At 36.3% G+C, this 23,880-nt stretch overlaps 1 protein-coding gene across 1 annotated transcript in view; it reads right to left on the reverse strand.

The window, feature by feature from the left end:
- The window catches only part of flt4 (fms related receptor tyrosine kinase 4), a 191,221-nt gene that overhangs the window by 13,140 nt on the left and 154,201 nt on the right, over nt 1–23,880 (reverse strand). The window contains exons 13-24 of the mRNA XM_028813757.2: nt 22,728–23,087; nt 21,805–21,951; nt 20,950–21,081; nt 18,539–18,645; nt 15,528–15,663; nt 11,370–11,474; nt 10,962–11,075; nt 9,285–9,373; nt 7,453–7,603; nt 6,895–6,989; nt 4,694–4,816; nt 1,439–1,550 (exon numbers count right to left, since the gene is read on the reverse strand). Of these exons, the coding sequence (XP_028669590.1) occupies nt 1,439–1,550; nt 4,694–4,816; nt 6,895–6,989; nt 7,453–7,603; nt 9,285–9,373; nt 10,962–11,075; nt 11,370–11,474; nt 15,528–15,663; nt 18,539–18,645; nt 20,950–21,081; nt 21,805–21,951; nt 22,728–23,087 (1,671 nt within the window). The remainder of the gene's footprint in view (nt 1–1,438; nt 1,551–4,693; nt 4,817–6,894; nt 6,990–7,452; nt 7,604–9,284; nt 9,374–10,961; nt 11,076–11,369; nt 11,475–15,527; nt 15,664–18,538; nt 18,646–20,949; nt 21,082–21,804; nt 21,952–22,727; nt 23,088–23,880) is intronic.

Raw genomic sequence — 23,880 nt, forward strand, 5'->3', positions numbered from 1 at the left:
AGGGAGACCTGTGGACTCGTATGTGCCCTATAACCTGGAAGTACGTCGTTTCTCCTGTTCACATGACCAGGACTTTTGCCCTGACCCGGAAGTAATAAAGACTTGTGGACTGTTGGGCAGAAACACCTCCGGGTCAGGGAGTATAAAAGGACTCTGGGAAAGCCCAGACACTGAGCTGAGCTGGGAGGTAGGGTGGCAAAGTGTCTGGGAGAGGAGGAGTGATTATTGTAGTATTGGTTGGTGTTTATATGAGTAGTGTGGAGTGGAGGGTGCTTTGTGCACGTGATTATTCCAAAATAAAGAAGTCTTGTACTTTTACCTGGTGTTTGGAGTGTTACCTGAGGGTTCAAGAGGTCGATACACGCCTCTACTACTACAATATATATGTATTACACAAATAAATATACAGTATGTACAAGGTGCTATTTGTATTGGAATCTTGTATTGGAATATACATGTATTTGTGCATGCACTAATAAGCTGATTAACCTATTGCATCTGAGGTTTAACAAATTTCATTTATGTAAATATGTAAAATGTGAGTGTTACAGAATTTCTTTTTACTTCCATCTTTTTTAGAATTATTCAAATGAACCTCAGGGTAAAGGTGTTGAGATCATCAGGGTCTACTAATAGATGCAGCGACCCATAACTGAATAAATTTTAAAAATCTAGTCCATTCTTGTAAATGTAGTAAGGTGCAAATATTGGGGTTAGCCTTTGAAAAACAGAAACATGTGCTAGCTGATCACAGCTTAACATAAAATGTTAATGTCTTGCATATCTTATAAATAAATGTCTACACGTGGAAGTGTATGTGTCTGTCCGTCCCGGAAGTGAGAGGTGGAGTCGGGGTAAGGGCTCCATCTCGGAGGATACACAGGTGAGGCCAGCATGTTGCAAAACGAAACCTCAGAAGAATGAGTCACTTGCTTAGTGACTAATAAAGAAGCAAGGTGAGCACATCGGCAAAACGAAACCTTGGAAGAAAGACAAAGTCGCTTAGCCACTAATGCCCAAACGATGCAAGCACATCTACAAAACGAAACCTCCTAGGAGAGAGACACCCAGAGTAGTTCCTTTCTATTACCTGACATCTCTACATTTCATTTATTTTTCTGACAATTTCAATAGTTTCTAGGACCCCGGGCTTTTTACAGCATGGGGTTACGCAGCTAGTATTGTATAATTCAAGAACATCTGTAAATTAGAAAATGTATTATTAATTAAAATTCTATTTGTTTTTTTCTCCAAGATTTTTTTAATTTTCTCTGACATAAAGTAAAATTAAAATAAATTTGATTATCCTCACTCTGATATAGTAGTTATGAAGTCATTCATATTTAAGAGCAAGGCAATCCCCAGTTCACTTTCCACCTTATGGTAACAGTTAATGTCATTTTGCTTCCTCTGCATCACTCCATGTCTGTTTTCTTACCTAACGAGAATATTTCCCACAGCAGGACCCCAAAAGACCACACATCACTCTGGGTTGTATAGACTTTGTCAAAAATACTTTCAGGTGCCATCCACTTCAAAGGCAGTCGAGCCTAAAATATAAGGTGAAAGATTTAAAAAATTAGAAAACAATTTGGGTGTCCAAATGGTATGCGAATGTTGGTGACAAGGGCAAGCAACAGAGAAACGTTCTACAACACACCTTCAAATGGCAGAACTATGCTGGCAAAAGGAGGCAACATTTATATACTGGGCCACTGTGGTATAGCGGGTCCACAGCTCCCGTCAAAGGCCAGTTTTAAAATAAATAATCACCGCGCTCGCGGCTTGGTGAGGGGGCATGGTGGTTGTGTGGCAGAAGCGGTTCTCAGGGCGATTCGCGATGTGGATGTTTTTCACCTTAGTGCACAGGTGAGAAATGGTCCGCATCTGTGATTGTTCCTGGGGCTGCTGATTTGCGACAGCTGCCATGCTCTCTTGATAAATAGAAGCGCGAGTCGGCTAAGGGAAAAAAAAAGAGAGATAACAGGTGAAAGAAAGCCGGAGGTTGCAGGAGAGCAGGAAGCAGCAGCATGAGGAGAAAGTCGGTGTAGGAGAGCGAGCGAGCGACTGCATGCTTGCGCGCAGCTGATCAGGGAGCTTGGGTGTTAGGCCGACACCCGAGGAGTAGCAGTAGTGGTCGCTCCCACAGAGTTTATTCTGAAGGGCGGGAGTGACCGGAAGGCGGATGACAGGCCGCGGAAGGCAGCGGGTGTCGGGACTTGGGGTGTGTATTCCCCAGCGTGGGCGCCCCGGTCGCTGTGGAACCCAAGTCGCTGTATGGAGGAGCCTACCAAAGCCAGGGGTCGGTAAGGCGATCCGAACAGTAGGACAGTGCAGAGAAGGTCAGCTGCATGTAGAGCGATTCCCCTGTTGAGAAGCCCAGATGGGAGAAGCAGGGGGGCCGCCAGTAGTAGAAGAAGGATGCACTGGATTTTTAAAAGGACAGCTTCCAGCATTATTTTAACCTCGTTGTTTTTAAGAAGACTTTTTTCTATTGTTTAAACCTCCACTTTTAACTCTTGTTTTATGGATTATTTATTTAATGACTCTTTTTGAATCACTGCACTTTATTTAATTTGAACACTGTATTGTTCTGTTGTTTTAATAAAAGCACTTGGCACTTTTATACACCATCCCCTTGCTCCATTGTTGTTGCCTCACTGCCTAGCTCATCGGTAGCATTACTGACGGTGACGGGTTCAAGGGCTCCCAGACAGAAGATGGGAGCATGCACGAATCCGCGTCGTCACAACCACTTAAGGGGTGATATGCTTTGCCATTTTACCCCCCTTATGAATATTGTGTTTTTACATCCCTTTTAAATATGCACATTTTTATTTTTCCATATCTAGTACACTTTACATGTGAAATATATTCTGTTATACCCAACTAAGCTAGATTTTCTTTTCTTGTGTAAAAATAAAAGAGGTACAAAGACTGATTAAAAGAGTTAGGATGATGCTCTTTTATGAACATTTTGCATTGCACAAACACAGTTTTGATTTTGCTAGTTAAAAGCAGTTGCCTGCATTCAAAAATACAGTACAGATAACTTGCTAAAAATGTTCGGATTTATTTTTAATTCTGTTGTTTGGAATCACCAGTCTTAATTATCTTTTAACCAGTAATGGTGTACTGCATGTTACACTTGACTTGAGCATTCATAATTTTCATCCTCTTTCTCCATCTCTGTTTATCATTTGTTTGCTCAGAGGTTGATGTGATTGCTGCTTCCTGAGCAGCTCTTCTTTAATCCACCCTAGCGGCCTGCTTCTTCTCCTCTTTTGTTGGCATCTTTTCACGTTAAAACTGATTAAGTTAGTGTTTATGTTGCAATTACTTAATACGGTTTCCTTAATTTTTTACTTAAGCTGGCACTTAAGTCTTCAATCTGCCTCAAGAATGATTTAAGATATGAAGAGGTAGGGGAAGTGACAGCGAAGGTGGTAGGGGTGAGAACAGTGCCCAGACACATGCGCCACACGACCTCCCTGCTGGCCGCTGCCGACAGTTGATTCTACAATAAAATAAAATAAAAATAAAAAAATAATAATTACAAAACTCTTCGCTTTTAATATAAAGCTGTAGTGCAGAGTTTCAGCGTAGCATATGTGTAGAAAATTTCAGGCTACAGGTTATTTGATTTTTGACCTTCACCTTCCTGGGTTGACCTTTGACCTTGGAGGTCAATCATCACCCCGAAAGCAGATAATAGACATCACGTAGTATATGTGTACGAAAATTCAGGTCAATAGTTCAAACAGTTTGCGAGCTTCAGGTGATTTAAAATCCTGGACAGACAAACGGACAGCCATGGTAGCGTATTATATAAGAAGATGCTCTGGAAACAGAAGAAATTCAGTTTTGTGACTATCCTGGATAATATGGATGAATACGTGAACCAGGATATCTGGAATGGCAGGTAGGCATAGTACTCAGTCAAAGTGGAGTGGTGGTCAAGGCTTTGGGCTTCAATCCATGAGGTTGTGGGTTCAGATTCCACTACTTTCTCTGCATGACCTTGAACAAGAACATGCAGACACCATGCAGGGAGGACATGGGAAGCGAACCCGGGTCTCCTAACTGCAAGGCAACAGCGCTACCCACTGCGCCACTGTGTTGCTGCCTTGGATTAAGGTGTCACCCAAATAAATAAATGGAATGAATGTATTTGCCAGGACATAATAAATCACATGAAATAATACTTTCCTCTTGTTATTGCTCATTCTCTACATAGCTGGCATGAAAACAAGTAAAAAAAATTGCAGTATATATCTTCTGAACCTGATAATTCAACTTTAGCTACAATAAGTCATAGTTTTTCAATATGGTGTAGAAGCCTCTTTGCAATATCTGAAAATGATTATTAAGCTCTTCTAAATTCTCCAAATAATTTTCTTGATATTGTGGGCCAGATTTTGTACCCTGGCTCTTCCATCGGCATGTTCTACAGTAAGACACTCTCTAGGATTTCTCTTTAGTGCTGCTGGCTGAGGTTGTGTTGCGATGTTTGTGTGTGTACATTTCCATTTAAACCACTGAGATTAGTTCAAACTAAAATGCTCCTCTGCCTTGATGAGAGCGCAGTCTCAAAGCTGTGTGGATATTTCAGCTTTTGCTCTAATTTACTATAGTTAGTTAATTTCATACTTTAATATTTCATTTTCAGGTTTCTGGAAGCATTATGACTTACATTTCCTTTTCTTACGTAGTCCGGGTCTTTGTATATGTCACGAGCCAGGCCAAAATCACAGATCTTAACAACATTATTTTCTGAAAGCAGAATGTTTCGGGCTGCCAAATCTCTGTGAATGCACTAAGGGAGAAGAAAATACAGCAATGTTTTATTTAATAAAGCATGGAATATTAGACTGTTAAAATATTACTCTACGAAATAATCACCATGACATTTGGGCCATGTGTAAGGAAAGTCTTATTACTTTGGCATTTCCCCAAAAGCAAACACAAAGAAAACTAATATAAATATATTACACATGTTACTTTTGGTCGTAGGTGACATGCAGCCTGTTAAGATTATTGTGCTGTGAGTGTGAAATAAATAAGAGTATATAGAAAGAAAAATTAATATTACAGGAGAAAGGGAAAGGTGCCGTCTGAACTTATTTGCACTAAGTGAAGGAAGTAGATAAAAATGGATGTGGTTCATATTGAGAGGTCAGATTTACAAATGCAGTATTAAAACTTGTGGGCATCGAAATGGAAACTAGTAGATGAGCAGAAAGCAATACAAGTGTAATCAGGGTAAACACAAGTTCAGAAGCAAGAAATTTAGTGATTACCCAATTTCAAATGCCAATGTCAGCACTGAGGAAGTCGAAGAAGTTATTTGCAAAGTAAATGGATCAGTTAATCAACTCAGAAAAAGCAGACATACATTTAGTGCTGATGACAGATGGATAAAAAAATTATATGGAAAAAATAGTTTGGTGATAACAATTTATGAACAGAAATGTTACTATACAAAGACTGGCCAGATTCTACAGAAAAAAAAACAACACACTCCACAAGAAAAGGTCAAATGCTATAAGTCAACCATCTTGAGCCTCATCTTCATCCCATGAGCTATGACCGGTCTTTAATAAAAGCAAAACAACTGATTAAACTACCATGTAACGGTTTCAAAGATCAAAGAAGCAGGAGATCATGAACACTAGAATGAACACAACATCGGAAACACAAAAATCAAGACAAAAGACTCACTAACCATTAGCCAATAAAAGGAATCTGGTTAAATACAGCAATAATTTGGGAAGATGGGGTCTTTGGTGATTTCAGAGTACAAAGTAGTAGTATAAGAGCTACAATGATGGTAAAAGAGAGCAACCGATAAATCAAATTAGGACGTCTAGTACAATTACAATATTTGATAGCTGTTGATTGTCTTCGCTTTTTATTTCTTTATGGTATAAAACAAATAGAAGATTATGTAAATGAGAAAATTCTAGTCAGGATAATTAATATTTACCAGGAGATTACAAACTCTGCTATTTTTAACAATTTCAGTCTATTATATGTTCAACATGTGAACACTTGCAAAGGGCCAAATTTAAAATTATGAATTTAAAAGTGTTAAAGACAGAGAAATATCAGTTCTACATTTAATTATGATGGGCAAGAATCATGTAGATATTGTTAGGAATTAATTTGGACAGTTTGTGTAATAGTTTTTTTGCTAATTTAAATTATATTTTGGTTGTTGGTTTGTTTTAATTTTATTTTTGTGACTTCATTGGGGTGCCATGTTGTGTGTCTTCTTCAATGGGCACTGCCTTATTGTTTATGGTATTGATACCCGTTGCTGGTTCATGCGGTTCAGATGTTGCATGGCTTATGATGTCATTATATTGCCATTTTATAAGAAGGTGACATGCCTAATGGGATGTCTGGAATTTATTTGATAAAGACTCTAAAGACTAGCTTAGAAAAGAACTTGGAAACCTTTAAATTTGCTTGGTTTTGCCATTTTGTTGTTTATTTTCCTTGTAGCCGATCCATGCTTGTTTGACTGTTTTATACAGTTTCCCATCCACTCCATTCCAAATTAAAGCTAATACAAATTATGTTGCAAAAGCGATGTTTTAAGAAAGAGTTAAATGGAATAATTGTATCAGTTAACAGCTGGAAACTGGATTATGTGTGAACTCAGTGATATTTTTGCTTTGGGAGTTTTATAATATTGTTGCTATATTTATGAAGTATCTGAAATCATGATATGAAAACTGTTTTCAAAACTTTGCACTAAAGAAGTAACATATACACATCAGTAAAATGAATAACTGAAATGAACTGATTCTTTAACTACTTAGGCATTTATCAGTACTTCTTTAAAATACTTCAGTACACAGAGAACATATACCAGGACATGAAACTCACTTTTCGTGAAGCTAGGAATTCCATGCCACGTGCCACCTGAAAGCTGTAGCAGATCAGGTCCTCCATAGTCAGTGGGGTCTTCCACAGATCTTCAACTATGAAAAAAATAACAAGAGAGGACATTGGTTGATTTCCTCTGCAGGTATTATCCATATCTATTGCAATCAATCAAGTCAATTTTATTAGCAGAAATGTGTTGGAGTATTTTACCAAGAATACAACAAAATGAAGTGGTATAGTGCAATAATTTACAAACACATTTCAATCTATTTCCCAGTGTTATTTTTTTTGGTTACAGGATCAGGAAGACCTGGTGCTTAACCTGGCAACATTAAGTGCAAGACAGGAGCCAACTCTTGAAGGATGACCTGCCCAAGCTGGGCATACCCATAATCACACCCATACTCATTCAAACAGGGTCAAAGTGCAGAGACTAATTAAGGTATCATGCATATCTTTTGGATGTGCAAGAGAACAGGAGCACTTGGAAAAAATCCAGGCATTAACACTGCCAAGAATCAAACCTAGGTCTCTGGATCAGTACAGTAGTAGACCTACCTTTTTGAAGACTGGGTCTGTAGTTCTGGTTATGGTTTGCAATAATTCTGGAAAGAACAGTGCTTTCATTGGCTCCTACATGATTTTGCCTATCTGCAATCACAGCTTCCATCATCGAGCGCACCTGACTGCGCATTTTTGGTGAGTGGTCCTAAAAAAAAGAAAATGGAAGATCCAGTTTGTAATACTTTGAGGTTATTCAATGTCAGGAGTCATCTGGTGCCCAATAAAGTAAAAACTGAATATTGGCACTCAAGTCAAAACAAGCTGATTGCCGAGTGCTTTAAAAATAACTGTATGGAAGACTCCCTGTAGGTAATCTAAGAAATTCTACTAACTTCATCCATCTCCAGATCTTTTTTTTAACATTTCAAACAGGGAGTTTACACTCTAACTTGTACCAAACTAATCAAATGTCTTAATGTGGTTGTTAATTTTGTGTAACAGGTCAGGGGTCAATGGAGTTTATTTGGTATCTTATATGTGGATTTCAACAGTAAATTAAGGCACATGCCAGGGTTTTGCCAATTCTTAATCTTTTATTAAATGTCAGATTTCCACCATTACATTCACACTTTCCATTTAATTGGCAACTACAGAGCCATGTTAGCCCTTAAAAAAGTTATTTTTATATTATGCTGCATTGATTTTGTACCTACCAAGTGAGAACTCCCACCTCAGCACCTAGATTTTTGTATCTTAAATATTCCAAAATGTTTGTACTTTAGTGAAATGCCATTTTTGTTTCATAAATTAAACAACTAGTACTGTTCATGGCATTCTCATTGAATATCTTCCAGTGTTTTTTTTAGAGCACTGCTTTCTATGTTACATTGTGCTACTATTTTTAGTTTATAATAATGATTAGACTAGCAAAAGTTCAAATTAATTATTTTTAATCAACTCATCTGATTAGTTGTTGCAGCCTTGGATATAGTTGAGCTTATATAAGCGCATATGATGAATAGTGATTTTTTTGGAGATTCTACTGTATTTGCTTTATACTTATAAATTTGTGCAATGCTCTGAGCCAGTCAATGGAGAACAGCACTATGTAAGAATAAATTAATTTTAATGGACTAGGGCCCAGAAGTGCTGTTTTCATGGAGTCTGCCAGTCTGGAATATTTTGATAAAGATAAGGCACCATTAACCCATGATCAGCTCACACGTCACAACTGTCAGTAGTCAGTAAGTGCTGCTTTAGGCTTCATTCCAGGATAATCTGGTACAAAAGAAGGCCATGAAATATAAGTAAGTCGTTATGTTCATCAAATACTATGTGTCCGCATATGCTTTGTGGATGGGGTTACCTCAAAGAATTAGGACTCTTAGGTAAGGTATTCAGTACCTGATCCCGAAACTAATCTCTGACCATAAAAGTAACTTAGTAAGGCCGAAGTGTAGAAATTACTTCATAATTGATTACTGCCCTGTACATTGAAAGAGAGGATAGAAAGCATGTTTTGAATATCAGAAGATTAAAACCTTGTCTGCCATCCCATGTTGATTTTTTTCTTACATCTTTAAAATATTCATGGCCATGTTCATTGCCAATTTAGAGACCACCTCAAGCTATCCATGTAATCAATTTGTAGAGCCAGAAGATGAATAAATATATATTGAAAGCAGCAGGTGAAAGCAAAAAAGAATTTTATAGATAAAGAAGAGTGACCAACTGTAAGATAATGAAGTGCATGTGGAAAGAAACCAAGTGAAAAATAGTGTAGAGTGTTGTTAAGTTACTTAAAAGCAAAGTATATATACATATTAAGTGAAGAGAAATAAGTGATAAAGGGACTGGGTAATAATTTTAAAAATTCATTGGTTTACCCGGTAAGGAAGGAAGGTTTCTCTCTTAGTGCGGAGATAGTTGGATAAGTTGCCATACTTGCAGTACTCAACTATTACCATCAGCGGTCCTAGGAAGACACACAAGTTAAAAATAATATAAACACCAACATATCTTCAGAAGTAAAGGGAAGAACAATAACTAATGGTTCAAAGATTCCAGTGTTGTGTGTACAGTACATTTATTTGTGTTTACTGCACAATAAGTACAATATATAAGGGATTGAACTGTGTTAGTTTCGATAAATTTTATTACGTATACTTTTTGGAACATCTCATGTAACCCTGAACTTTACATCATATGAAGTTCAACTTTTATACAGAATACCAAACAAGAACCCAAGAAAGATATATACTATACTGTATATATATATATATATATATATATATATATATATATGTACAGTATATATATATATATATGTACAGTATATATATATATATATATATATATATATATATATATATATATATATATATATATATATATCACTTAATGCAGAGTTCATTATTTCAAGAACATTAAATATGAACTCAGTTAGCCACAAAGTCCTCCTCCTCCTCCTCCCCTAATTTTCAAACAGCATAATTAGTTTCACTGCCTAATCACCTTTTCTTCTCACCAAATATCTGATGTGTGTACTTTCCTAACAGTGGGGTCAATTTACTTTCTGACTCAAGATGCAGTGTCAGTGATCACCTTGTTAAATCTTCTATTTTAATCTCAGAATCATTTTTAGGATAAAAACATTACTACAAATTTCCACAGCCACAACAGCATTATTAAAGCACCTTACTCTTTATGTTAACAGCATGAGGTCCTAACTTTCCTCCTTGGTACACCTATGCTAACATCTACAGCGCAAAATCCACAGACTTTCTTTCAGCTTGTCACAGCATCTTACTGGTGTCTCCAAGTAGTCCTTATCTGGGACACCCTATACAATCTGAAGTGAGAGTAATAACACCAAGTTTAATATGTGTTTAATATGTGTTAAATGAAAATTACCAAAGTCAAAAAATTTCCATTCAAAGCAAGAAAAATAAAACCAAACAAACCACAAAATCTACCGTAGTAGTGCCATCAAGGGGCAATAATTAATCCGGCCTGTGAATTGTGAAATATTTCTTTGATGTGCTAATCTGAACATGTACATGAGAAGTCCTATTCCTGAAAGGTCACCTCCATTGATTCAATTTACATCAACTTTTCTTTTAGAAGTCTGAAAAATTAAAGGGCCATAGACCCTCAGGGTTCTCAATTTCCCATTTTGGCTGCAAGAGGTCTACTCTTTTGGTGCTACTCATTAATAGTATAATACATGCATACATATACTTTAATCCCACTTAGCCCATTTCAAGGTTACAAAGTTTATCTCAGAAGCAAAGGGCAGCAGGACACCAATTCTGTACAGGGTCCACGCTTGCACACAGCCACACCTGGGTCAATGTTGTATCTCCAGTCAATGAAACATGTGTGCCTTTGGAATCTGGGAAGAAAACCATAGTACCCAGAAGAAAACCTCTGCAGACATTGGGAGAATGTGCAAACTCCACATAGACAATGTCCAGATGTTGGATTCAAATACAGGACACTGGATCTTCCCCACTCTGCCTCATTTAAAAGCATAATAATTATATTCATTTCAAAATTTTTACCATTCGGTTTGGTGCAAGCGCCTAACAAATTCACCACGTTCAGATGGTTTCCAATGTGAATGAGGATTTTCAGTTCTGACATCAGTGCTTTATACTCACTGGCTGTTGCACCCTCTGGAAGAAAAACAAAGGTTGTTTCAAGTGGATAAGATGCATGATGTACCTACAGAGTAACATAGTCTAAATGAGTTTTCAAAATATGAGGAAAACCAACTTTCCCATAGGATATATAAGGAAATACTAAAATGTAAGAATTAGAGAAGTTCATCCATTTTGTTGAGTTAATTCATCACAGCTTCTCTGTAAACCATTGCAAAAACCATGGAGTAGAAATGAACACAGTGCCATCAACTGAGTAATTTGCAAAAGGATGCACATGTCCAAGTGCACTACAAATAAAGAGCTCACCTTTTAGCATCTTAACGGCAACTGTGTTTAGACTGTTCGACTTGTCAATTCCAAATGCTGAGGCTTCAACTACTTTTCCAAAGGCTCCATGTCCCAGAACCTTTCCTGCAATGAAAGCAATAACACATTGGGATAAACTCAATAACTGCTTATGATGATCTGTGGAAAATTACACTATAATTAAACTTTTTTACACTTATGTTGAACATTCATTCAACCACATAATCAAGGTTTATGATACAAGTCTAGAAGTTCAGTGCAGAAAGGCCACAACATTTGCAGGCTTCTGTTCCAACCTAGTAACTTAATTTGAAGCTAATATAGTTGACAAAAGAATGTATTAAATAATGTTTTCAATTGTTAGTGCTTTTATTCTGTCACATCAAATCATTCTCTTTCCAAGAATATCATCCAAATGATTTGTGAATAAGACCACCCTAGAAACAGTCATTCCTTCACTCTGCTTCATTGCTTTCCATAAATGTTATTCAAACAGATACTATATGGTGTGCACCAGAAACCAAGTTAAATCTCTTTTTCTCAAGTTCAGTCCTATGGGGACCTGTTGCGGCTGCAGGTCTTTGTTCCACCTTTTTACCCAAATTTGCTCCAATTATTTCATTGCTTAAATTGTTGGTCTTTTTCAGGTGCATTTGTGAATGATGCATAAAGCACCTATTGCGATAGCCCATGCCTGTCTGTCTGTCTGTCCGTATGAAACAACTTGGCTCTCTGTGGGCCAATTTTGTTGAGATGTGGCATACTTATTCTTCAAATAAATCTGTCAAGACAGTTTAATTTTATTTTTTTTATTTTTATTGTAATCATTCCATACAAATAGATCAATTTATAACCAAACAAAATTGAAGACAAATCAAACCCCACCCCTGAGAAGGAGAGCTTAGCTAAAGGAGAATTGCTTAGGGCTTTTTAATAAGACAACAATAAGCAAAAGAAAGGGAGAAATAAATATATATGTAAATAAGAGATGGAGAAGGGAATTAAATGTGGTAATAGTTATTTCTCTTATTCTAAAATAATTTTGATCAGATCCTGCCAGGTTTTGAAAAAACTTTGTACAGATCCTCTAACTGAGAATTTGATTTTTTCCAATTTCAAATAATATAAAACATTGGTTTCCCACTGACTTATCCGAGGAGAATTGGGATTCTTCCAATTTACCAGAATAAGTCTGCGTGCCAAGAGTGTAGTGAATGCAATCACCGTTTGCTTGTCCTTTTCCACTTCAAGTCCGTCTGGAAGAACACCAAACACAACTGTTAATGGGTTAGGATGGATTGTGACCCCAAGGCTGTCTGAAAGGCACTTAAAAAGTTTGGTCCAAAATAATGTTAATTTGGTGCAGGCCCAGAACATGTGACCCAGTGAGGCAGGAGCTTGGTTGCAGTGTTCGCAGGTTGGATCTTGCACTGGAAACATTTTGGACAGTTTTAAGCGAGACAGATGAGCTCGATATATAATTTTTAGTTGAATAATTCTATGCTTTGCTAGACAGTTTAATTTTTGTTTAGATATCTCAAATGGATTGCGTTTGGGATAAACATCTTAAACATTCTGTGCAACTTCAGCTAGGAATTAGTTTCCTGTCTCAATTTTACCACGAGAGCGGTTGCTTGAACTTTTATATTTTGTATATTTTCTTCTTTTTCTTGTGTGACAGCTGCTTGGGTATCCAGTGACTTAATCCTCTGATCTCTGATGTGCAGCTCCTAATGTTTCAGTTGTAGATATGCACAATCGCAGCAAGACACCTGATCTTCTTGCCCATCGTGTACCATTCGTATTCCAGTTATACATTAATCATTTTCTTTCCAAATTCTTATTTATATATTATTTTAACAAATTACTGTGTTTTAACTGATATTAATAGGTAGATAGGGAACTTATTTCAGTTCTTTTTCTCCTTTCATAGGGTAATACTGATACTGATTTTATTCTGGCACTGGTCATTTTGTATTAATAGATATTTTTCAATTTCTAATTATTGGGTACTGCTCTATAAGGTATACTTTCAAATATGTCATATTTAAGAGAATTAAAAAACAATCGGTCACTGACCCTCTACCACTAATGCACATCAATCAATGTCATTTTCACATAAGTTGAATTGCAATCTGCTGTATATGAAAGCTATTGAGCCACCACAGGCCTATTTGTGCTGCTAAAAAGCACATATTCAATTTAGTCAACCATCACATTAAATCACATTATATTATTACTTTTTCTTTTGAATATCACTCAATGATACAAAATTATTTAATAATCAAAAATGTAATAACTGACTTTTGGATAAAGTAAATAAAAATGTGAACTGCTCTAACTTTTATCAGTTACTGTAACTTAGTCCCTGAACACACCTGAATGTTATGCCATACATATGTTATCTAACTTGTTTTTCTCTTATTCTGCATTTAGAAAAGTAAAGTAGTATTAGATTTACATTTCTAGGACATTTAGAAATCATTGTATTTTTACCACATCAATTAAACCTTTTTGTGTTGAGTTTGCTCCCTTAATTATAATCTAACAAAGACAACTAATGAAAAGCAGAGGAGACACCAGAAATGAGACTGGAAGGTTACAGTTATTTATAGCTAGTGTGCTCATTAGTATATAACAGCCTAAATAATCAGAACACCAGGGAAAATTGAATAAAAATCATGGTGATGAACATGAAAATTTTAAAAACCAAGACATAAAAATACACTACATTATCCCCAAATAACATGCATAAAGGCTTGCTATATTCCAATAAAAAATTAGCAAACTAAGTTTTGTAATCTATGTAATGACACCAAAACATAGAAACTGGGAAAAAAGAACTTGATTAATGAAGGTGGGGTCCAAATAAAAGCAAAAGCTGAAACAAAACCTATGGCCATAATGGGTCCCAAGACTGAAATTGAGAACCACTGAGTTAGATGGTGAGCTGTTGGTTTCTTTGTCTTTTTCATGACATTATTTATTACCACCCGGTTAAGAAAACAAGAAGCTATTAAAAACAGTGCATGCAGCTGTTGAAAACTAAAACAATCCATTACAAATCCAGAATCTTACCAAATGAGTTAACAACAATGACACACAAAAATGCTGCTTAAGCAACAATTACTTCAGCAGGAATAATTGGCTATGTGTTAATAATTTTAATTGGAACAAACATCTGCAGTCACTGTGGCCCTCCTGGATCAGGTGTGAAGACCATTGCAGAATTTATCTAAAGGTTTTAAATCTTTCTTTTACTATTATGATATACTCTTGAAATCATTATAAATTGTGCACTAAATCAGGTGCTTTTATTTAAGCAGTAGCATTTGTTGAACATACCGCAAGCTGGGAGAACCATCATCTGTTTTGACAACTTGTTGCTGACATTGCAGACAATACATTTGTTGATGGCCCTCCAGCTTATAAGACTGAAAAGCAAATCACTGCTTTTATCATGTCTTCTGAATTATCAACTGAATGTGTAATGGGCTAGAATTCAGTGTTTTAAATGAAATAACATTTCTTTGTGTTGCTTAGTGTAATGGGTTATAAACCAGTGTTTTAAAGTAAAGGCAACACTCCTGAAAAATTTTGCTATAAGTTATTGTTGATAGCTATCCACAGGACATAAATATGTATCTGTTTTGCAAAAGAGTCACCTGCTTTGAATAAGCAGACTGCTTTGATTAGTATCTCATCCACACACAATGTGGTGATATAGAACTGCCTGCTCCCTTTGAAAATTAATGAGTTCTGGAGACATTGGTTTCTAATCAGGTACTTCTTGATAGCTGACAACAATACTATTGTTGAACCAAAGTAAATGTTTTTATACTATTGCTTTGCAGAGGAAATTGGCATGCATCATTGTTTAACTGATCATCATGTTGATCTATGCCGAGATTGAAGTATTTATATATTTTTGGGTAAATGAGAAAAAAGTAGAACAAAGAAGTATGGCCTGAGACTTGTGACTGCTGCCTGCTTCTTTTATGCTTATTCACCATATCACTTGGCTACACCCTGCAGCAACAGTGGCTTGTATCTGGCCCAGGTTCCTCTAGGCCTGAGACCAGTAACAAATGCAAATCATACATTTTGGTACCCTTAATAATTTCCTAAGAATTAACTGAAAGAAGGCATGTCTCTTACCTAAACGTAGTCGATCCCTGGGAAATTCCCACTGGCTGGAGTCGTACGGAAGATATTCACATTGCTCTTCTAGAGGAACCTCCACTGGGTCCATAATAATTGACAAGTAGCCAGTCTTGATATCTGCAGGATTTGCCTGTGGGATAGATTAAGTTATTTTTGCATGTTAATGTTAAGTTCAAAATTAGGCAACCCTATAAGATAATAATGTTATCAAAATTTATACACAGTTGTATAGGTTTAAGGTTCAGATGATGGAGGTCTATATGATGCTGCAGGTGGATTTTATTCATTCCAGCATAGATAAAAAAAGAAAAATTTTTGAGTCCTTATGGCCTGTAAGAGAAATTACTTGAACAGATTCATATGCATGCAGTAGCAGGAAAAAAAGAAAGCTTTATTTGCTTGCTTCTTCACATCTTTGATTTCAAAAGAAAAACAACAAACATACATCTTCTGCTGAATTACATGTATAATAATGCACTGACCCAGAGTGAGACAGTAAAGGTTGTAATGATAAAGATCAGGAGATCTGGGAACAAGCCTAAATCAGAACAAAAGTCAAGCCAGTCATTTTGTCAATTTAAACTGCTAACCAAAATTGAGCTACCTAAAACAAGAGCAGAGTTCTAAAGCTGGGAAGTTAATCACATGGTTTCAGCCATGTACAATGATGCCGTCAGGAATCTCTTATACAAATGAGCTTCAGTATCTCACTGAAATGTCAAAGTCTCAAACTTATGGTACCATTTCTGAGCTAATGGCAGCAGGAGAGTTGTTCCCCTATGAGTTTCAAGTATATTATTATGGAGTCCTACACTCCAAGATTGGACAGGCACTCGAGGGGATAAAAAAACTTAGGTTTTCGGGAGATGTTATGGATTGGCACTTTGATGTTCTCATTGCCTACACTTACATGCCTGATGTACACATGGAGCGCACACAAATTGAGGATAAAAGTCGGTCGCCTTAAAAGGCGGGTGAGCCTAGTATATATATAAAAGCCAAATACCACTGACTCACTCATCATTAAATCTCCCGAGCCATGAGGACTGTAGGTTACCTTTGGCCCATAGGTGCTCGCTAAGAAACCGTTTTAAAAATTTTGTGGTCCAAGTGCAAATTTTCTTATAGTTTTATAGACTCGTTTGTATGTCTGTCCGCTTTTCACGAGACAACTACTTAACGGATTTAGATTGGGTTTTTTCTATAATTTGCTTGAACATTCCGTTGATTTTGCAACTTTGTCATTGCACTAAGTATAATAGTTCGCTTGCGGTACCGATTTATTAATGTGAATCAGAGAGAGACTCATCGAGCTGCGGGAAGAGGGGTGCGGGGCCTTCCTCACTCATGCGTCTGCCTTGGGGCGTAACCTTAACTCTGCTTAGTTAGCGAACGAGAGATCTACTTAACGGATTTAGATCTTTTTTTTTTCTTTAATTTGCTTGAACATTCTGGTAGATTTTACGACTTCTCTCATTGCGCTAAGAATCATACATCGCTTGCAGGAGCGATATATTTGCTCTAATCTGAGACAGAGGCTGCTGGCCAAGGGAAGGTCGAAGAGTGACGTCAGGAGTAGAGAGCTGGGCGGGGCCATCCTCAATGCCCTGTATCACTTATACACGGGCAAAGCCGCAGGGGATGGCTAGTCAGTAATATGATGTGCCATAAACTAGTTCTTATGATAAAGAAACTGCAAGCCTATAGCCCTACTGTTATGTATGTTTATCTCTTTTACTATAAGAAATAAAAGGACTAAAAAATTAGTTAATATATAGCAGGGGTGATCAAAATGTTTTGACCTTGTACCTTGAAAGATATTGTAAGATGCAGATTTTACAAGTGCCAGAGATTAGCTCATGTATACTGTAATATGTGGATTACAGGCTTGTAAGATTTGTAGTAATGGAGAATTAAAGACTGGAATCCTGAGAGTTAGCAGACACTCCAGGAATTTGTTATAATTCAATTCAAATGGATACATTTTACCGAACTATTAAATATAAGGAAGGTCTGTGCATGTTGGACCACCAGAATGTTGACTCTTGAAATGAACAATTACTACATCAAATGTCTCATGTAGAATCTTAAGCTAATGAATTAAGACTTGATAAGTTTAAGATAAATCTAAGAAATGTTTTAAGAAAATGTACATGAACCTCAAAGTGATTTAAGAAAATGCAGGTGAACCTCTAGATATTCAGTAGTACTCATAGTCCATGACCATAGTCATGGTGCTTTTCAGTATCGGCATGATCATGTGTACAGTGTTCTATGAGGTTAAGGGTCTAGCCTACAATGATTACATGTCCCACAAGGACCATATTAACCAGTCAACATTATACTGATCTGCTTTGGCATTTGTGGCATTGCCCCTTCTGCTTCTTAACAAATAATCCTATTTACTTTGCTGGGATTGTGAAGGCTGCTCTTCAAAACTGTGGATTCAAATAGATTAAATGATGACACAAGTCACCCTAGTCCTTTGACCAGGCCCTGTATGGTTTTCACCCATTCCTCTATCTTAAGGGCTAGGCTCATGGTAGGCACTATGCCAAGTCATCTACAGAACGATGATTGTACAAATAAGATCAAATGTTTTATTGAAGTGTCATTAATGATTGTTGTGAATGTTATAACAAGTGAATTAGTATTAAAATGGATTATGTTTGAAAATGAAAACCTGTTTGGTTTTACTGGTAAAATCAGTGCTGGAAAATTGTTTTCAGAACCCTTAATATTTCAACCTCTACTTATTGTTCTATGCTTTGATAATTGTAACCTGGTTTTGAAATTAATTTGCAAAGTCATTCATTTAATCAAGAAAACTTAATTGCTAAAATGAAACCAATTCTCCTTGAGGTGCTGTTGTTTAGTAATTAAGGCAAATCCAAAAGGAATCTTTAAAGTAGAACTCAAGATGCTTCTCTGAGTTTAGTAATACCTTTAATAGAAATGTATGTGTAATTGAAACTTCAAATACAGCAACAAATTATAAGGGTTACCTTTTTGACATTGCAGAAGATGAGAATTAGTAGAATCCAGAAAATAATAGCAATGATTCCAGTTCCCACCATAATGACAATTTCAACACTGGTCTTGTCATCTGAACCTATAAAAAAGCCATAAATGAGCTTCAGAAGCATGTATTTGAAACTTTGTACAGTGGACAGCTAATGGGTAATCATAATTGAATTACTTTTCTTAAATTATATGCACATTTTAAAATATTTATATTCGAAAATGTAAACCTAACCATTGAAAGAGGCAGAATGAGCTCCAGATATTTTATTAGGAGATATTTTATTGCTCCAGGTGTTGTTCCTGCTTTGTGCCTGATGATTACTGGAATAGACTCCAGTTACCCTGCGACCCTGCCCAGGATAAGCAGGTTAGAAAGATGATGGATGGATACCTCATTGCTCTGATTAAAACAAGTTCATCATAATGTTAAATTTGTTATTTCAATCTCTTTCTGGAAAATGAAAAAAATTCTAACGAAAGACAAATGAATAAAATATGTCAATCTGAATATTCCACTTTACTTTCTGCAAATGTTTGTGTGTACTCTAAGAACACTCAAATGTATTTTGTGTATTTAATCTGTAGAATTTGCAGATCAAAGAACAATCAGTTTAATTTTAGTTAATGCTCAAGATACAGATACAATATTTTGAAAGGATAACAAAATATTGTTTAATAAAATTTAATCTCTAGCTCTTTTAAAACTGCCAGTATTTTCTCCTTTTTCAAAATTGTAATGCTCTGCTACTCTTAAAATATGAGAAAAGAATATATCAATAGCTGTAGTAATAAAGAACTGATCACACTGCAATTTAACATAGGCATTTGAAAGATGCCGATAGAAATACTGAGGAGGACAAAGAGATGCTTTTTATGAAGTTATGAATAAACAGAGGGCCGGGGTTAAGAAAGAAGAAAGAAAATCATACTCCAGCAAAATAAGATGTAGTTTGAGGTATTATTTTCTCCATTACTATTCTTGATTTTAATGACGTCATTGATAATGAATGATGTAACTGAGTATGCCAGGAAACGAGTGAGATCAGAGGGTGATCAGCACTGGACATAAGCTTAGCAGATATCCAAGCCATCATAGCAAATTATCTGTAAAGACTGAAACACCATGAGCTTTTCATTAAATGGATAAAGAGGAATGAAGAAAGTATCAGGTCTTCTTCCTGTTTGACAAGGGAACATAGTGTAGAATGGTCGGAAACCAAGGCTGAATACTGTAAGACAAATAAATACATCCTGCAATTGTAAGTGGACATAGAAAACTTTAGAAAGCTGTTGTAGGGTGAGAGAAGACAGTGAATTAAAAAACGATGAAAAGGAGAAAGTCAGGTAAGAGTAGGAGTTTGGGGTAAATTATGAAGAAAAAGATCATTGGGACAGCAGAGAACAATATTTTGTAGCAGTATGAAACGGCCTTCTCTATTAATATCAACAGAGAATACATGGAAGACCACACTCACTAATCATGGTGTAAATGTGTTGCATGTTGATTAGCACAAGCAAGTAAATTTTTCATTGTATTGTGTACATGTGACAATGACACTTCCTTCACAGGTCCTCTTTAAAAATCTGTGGTAGGCTTGAGTTAGTATGATTTAAAATCAATCCACATACTCATTTCTCAAAGTTAAATTTACACAGGATTTGACTGCATCCCTTGGCTACACATTTCTGCTTCGTCCTTTATTCAGACTCTACTGGATGTCTATTTTTATTTTGTTGTTGAATGACCTTGTAGTCTCAATAGATCCTCATCCACATATTGCATTTTTTAGAGCTATCACAGATGAGCATTTTTCCATTGTGGCGAATCAAGGTAAATTGTCTATGTTGCACTGCTAATATGGTTCAGCTGGAAGATCCGTTGTATCATCCCTTAGTTTGGAGTGACTTGGCATGGACCAGCCCAGTTATTCTACAGTCAGGAAAAGCTGAAATCATTTTAATTTTAAATTATTTCACTTACGGTATAGTGTTGAAGTCCTAAAGAGAATTTTTTTTAAATCTAGTGTAAATTATCTGATGTCAAACAAAAAGGAAAGTCATACAAGAAAGGATGCAAGTCATGTCTGCTTGAAGGAACTGCAGAAATATGAGACAAGATGATTCTTATTACATTAATTTTGAAACTATTAAAGTTTGTTTCTGGGTGAACTATGCGAATACTGTTTGAGAAATTGAGTTCACAAAAGGTTTATTTTTTACTTTGCCTGGCTCTTAAAAAATAGAAAGTGTTCAATTGATATGATATAGAAGTCATACTTTTTGATTAAGAGAGCTCTGGAAAACAGTAAAATAAGACTATTTCTTCAGGCAGCACGGGTTAACATCCAAGAGAAAAACAGACGGACAGGTAGAGAAGGGAAGCTCCTCTTACCCTCAACTGAGACTTTTGCCGACATGCTGATGCAACCCTTCTCGTTGCAGGCTGAGCATGTGTATAGCCCTGCATCTTCCTCTCGCACCCGCTGGATACTGAGTGTCTGGTTGGAATCCTGAAGCACAATCCCTGCACATTTTAACATAATCACCATTATAAACACTGCCACCCCGATGTTATTCAGCAATACTCTAGGCTCATGGTTAAAGCAGAATGGTTTCAATTGTAATTTAATTCATTTAAAATTGGTTTCACTATCCAGGCTTTAGATTTCTATAAAATCACAAAAATACAAAATCTGCAGTTTGAAGAATGAACATATGTGATCATAAGTTTTAAGCAGGCAGCACACTGTTTTTAACAACATATGACAGGTGTTGCGCAAAAACCTGTGACTTAACATTCAAGTAAATTTAGTATTCTACGTGTCATCCAAACTGACAATTCTTTTTCTTTTATTGCCTGCACAATGAATTATCAGTTTCTGGCTGTCCTGTCACTTTAGTCTTCTACAATAATAATGGCTGTTTCTATTATCACAGACCACCTTCAACCATTTTTTTTACTTTGACTTTCGAAGTACCAAATGAAATTGTAGCAAGCCCTGCCTTGATACAAACTGAGGTTATCACCCAGGCAGCATTGTGTTAGCCCTTCTAAAGATCTGACCACATCCTTCCATCTTTACTGAGAGATTCAGAGGGAGCCAAAGAAAATTATGGCAGTGCACAGATCTTAAACACGTGCTGGCATCAGCTGGTGCCGCCTCATTTTTTTGTAAAGACTGATAATGAAGTCTTCTGTTTTGGAAGCTTCAAAGTGTCTCAGTGATGAAATATCCAAGCATTTTACCTGACATTTCATAAAGAGGCTTTTCATCCTTAAACCAAGAAATCTGAGGGGCAGGCGTGCCCACTACATCACATTTCATCAGCATGGACTCACTGACATTCACTGTTTGGTTAACCAAATTCTGCCGAAGCCGGGGTGCCTCCTGGGCTGTTAAGAAAAGAGCGAGAGATGCAACACAGAGTATTTAAGAACATTTACATTGTACATGGGAACACTGAATAGCAAATTTTATATAGAATACGAGCCGCACCCACACCCAAAAGGATGAGTAGCAATCTATACTCAGTGCTTGTTTGTAACTTTTCACATCAACCAAGTGACAGTTGGTACATCAGAACAAAAGTGACTTATTGGGTGCATACATACAGTATCAGGAGTTCATATCAGAAAACAGTCCATCAGAACCAATCACAGAGGCCACTACACAGCTGTCGCTCAGGAGCAGTGAGCTGTGGGCTGTGGTCTGATCAACTCTAGCTGGGTCACCCAAGTATTGACTTTACATTTATTCACATTAACAGATGCTTTTATTGATAGTGACCTATAAAAGAGGTCAAGATAATCTAATAAACATTAGTCTGAGGAACTGTTCATGACCAACTTTTATAGAACAAGGTTACAAAATTGATCATCATAAGGATCTACAAAACTAGCTAATTTGTTTTCAGTAACAAGAATCTATCAAAGACATTATCAATTGGACAAATATTTACAAAGCAAAAACACATCTTGATTTATATTTTAAGGTAATCAACCATGAATAATTCAATTGTCCAATCTGAAAGTAGTTTTAAATTAAATTATAACTATATATTCTAATATCATGAAACTTCAAAGTGGCCACCCCAGTCAAGGTAGGCCTTTCCATCTGCACTCAAATAATGATCCACTAAAAACTCTGTTTTCCGCATTTGGGATCCTACCTTGCACAGTGATGTATTTGCGATGGCAGTGTCGCTCTCCTGTCCTGCGGTTTTGCACTTCACACACATAATCTCCTTCATCATTCAATTGAATGTGTGAGATATTGACCTCCAGAATCCAGCTGTTAGTTGCTTCATTAAAGGTGAGGTTGCCTTGCTGGCGGTCAGCATACTTGTGGACGCTTTTGCATTCAGGAATCAGAGGGTTTCCATGGTCGTCCTGCAGGACTTGGGAGCCCAGCCTGTACCACTGCAAGTTCTCATAAGTGTAGTTATCTGCACTACACTTTAGGCTGACAAGCTGCTGCTCTATTGGTTCTTCTGATGGGTACAGGTCAATGCCAAAGCCCTCTGGAATCGCTGCCAGGGAAAGCAGAAAATAAATAGAAATAAACGGGCAAAGGAAAATGGACAAGTGTTGTATATATATATTTTTTTAGCTTAGTGTATAGGTTTTGAGCAGTTTCCATCACACAGTTTGTTTTTTATATTGACACATGTCTGCAGAAATACTGAAAGAGTCACAATTTTTTTTCAAAATGGTAATATGTGAAGTTAATTTTCATCCACATTTTTAGAATAAACTCAATGAAGAGAAGAAAAGAAAAATATATGACTTTCAAAAACTTTACATATGATGGCTTTTCAACATGCGTTACTATCTTTAAACTGTAATTTAATTTTGTTTTTTCAGGCAGCTTTAGGTAAAAGATTGGTACTGATGTGGTTTAGGATGAATGCTGCTTTACAGGCAGATATACTGTAAAGTCTAAAATCAATTATGATTGAATTATACATTAGGCTGCTCACTTTGCATATTTTGCCTAGTGCTAAAAGTTTCCTCATCAAATCTAACTTCACCTAAAATTAAAAATGTCTGAGTTAGCATAAGTTGCCCTAATTTGGGGTATTCATAAGAAATATAATTACTTCATGAGGTAGAAGTATATAATAAATACGAATGGCTGTGTCCGATGCTTGAAATATTAAAAAATGTTCTTCAATTTAAATGTTTAAATTCTAAATCTTCTTGATTGGTATAGAAATTTGTAATTTGTCACCCACTGATAAAGGCCCAAAAAAGGCTAAATCTCAATGAAATATTAAAAAATGACATCATATTCATAATCACTGACTTTAAAATAAAATTAAA

This window comes from Erpetoichthys calabaricus, chromosome 11 (assembly GCF_900747795.2).
Source record: "Erpetoichthys calabaricus chromosome 11, fErpCal1.3, whole genome shotgun sequence".
Classification (NCBI taxonomy): Eukaryota; Metazoa; Chordata; class Cladistia; order Polypteriformes; family Polypteridae; genus Erpetoichthys; species Erpetoichthys calabaricus.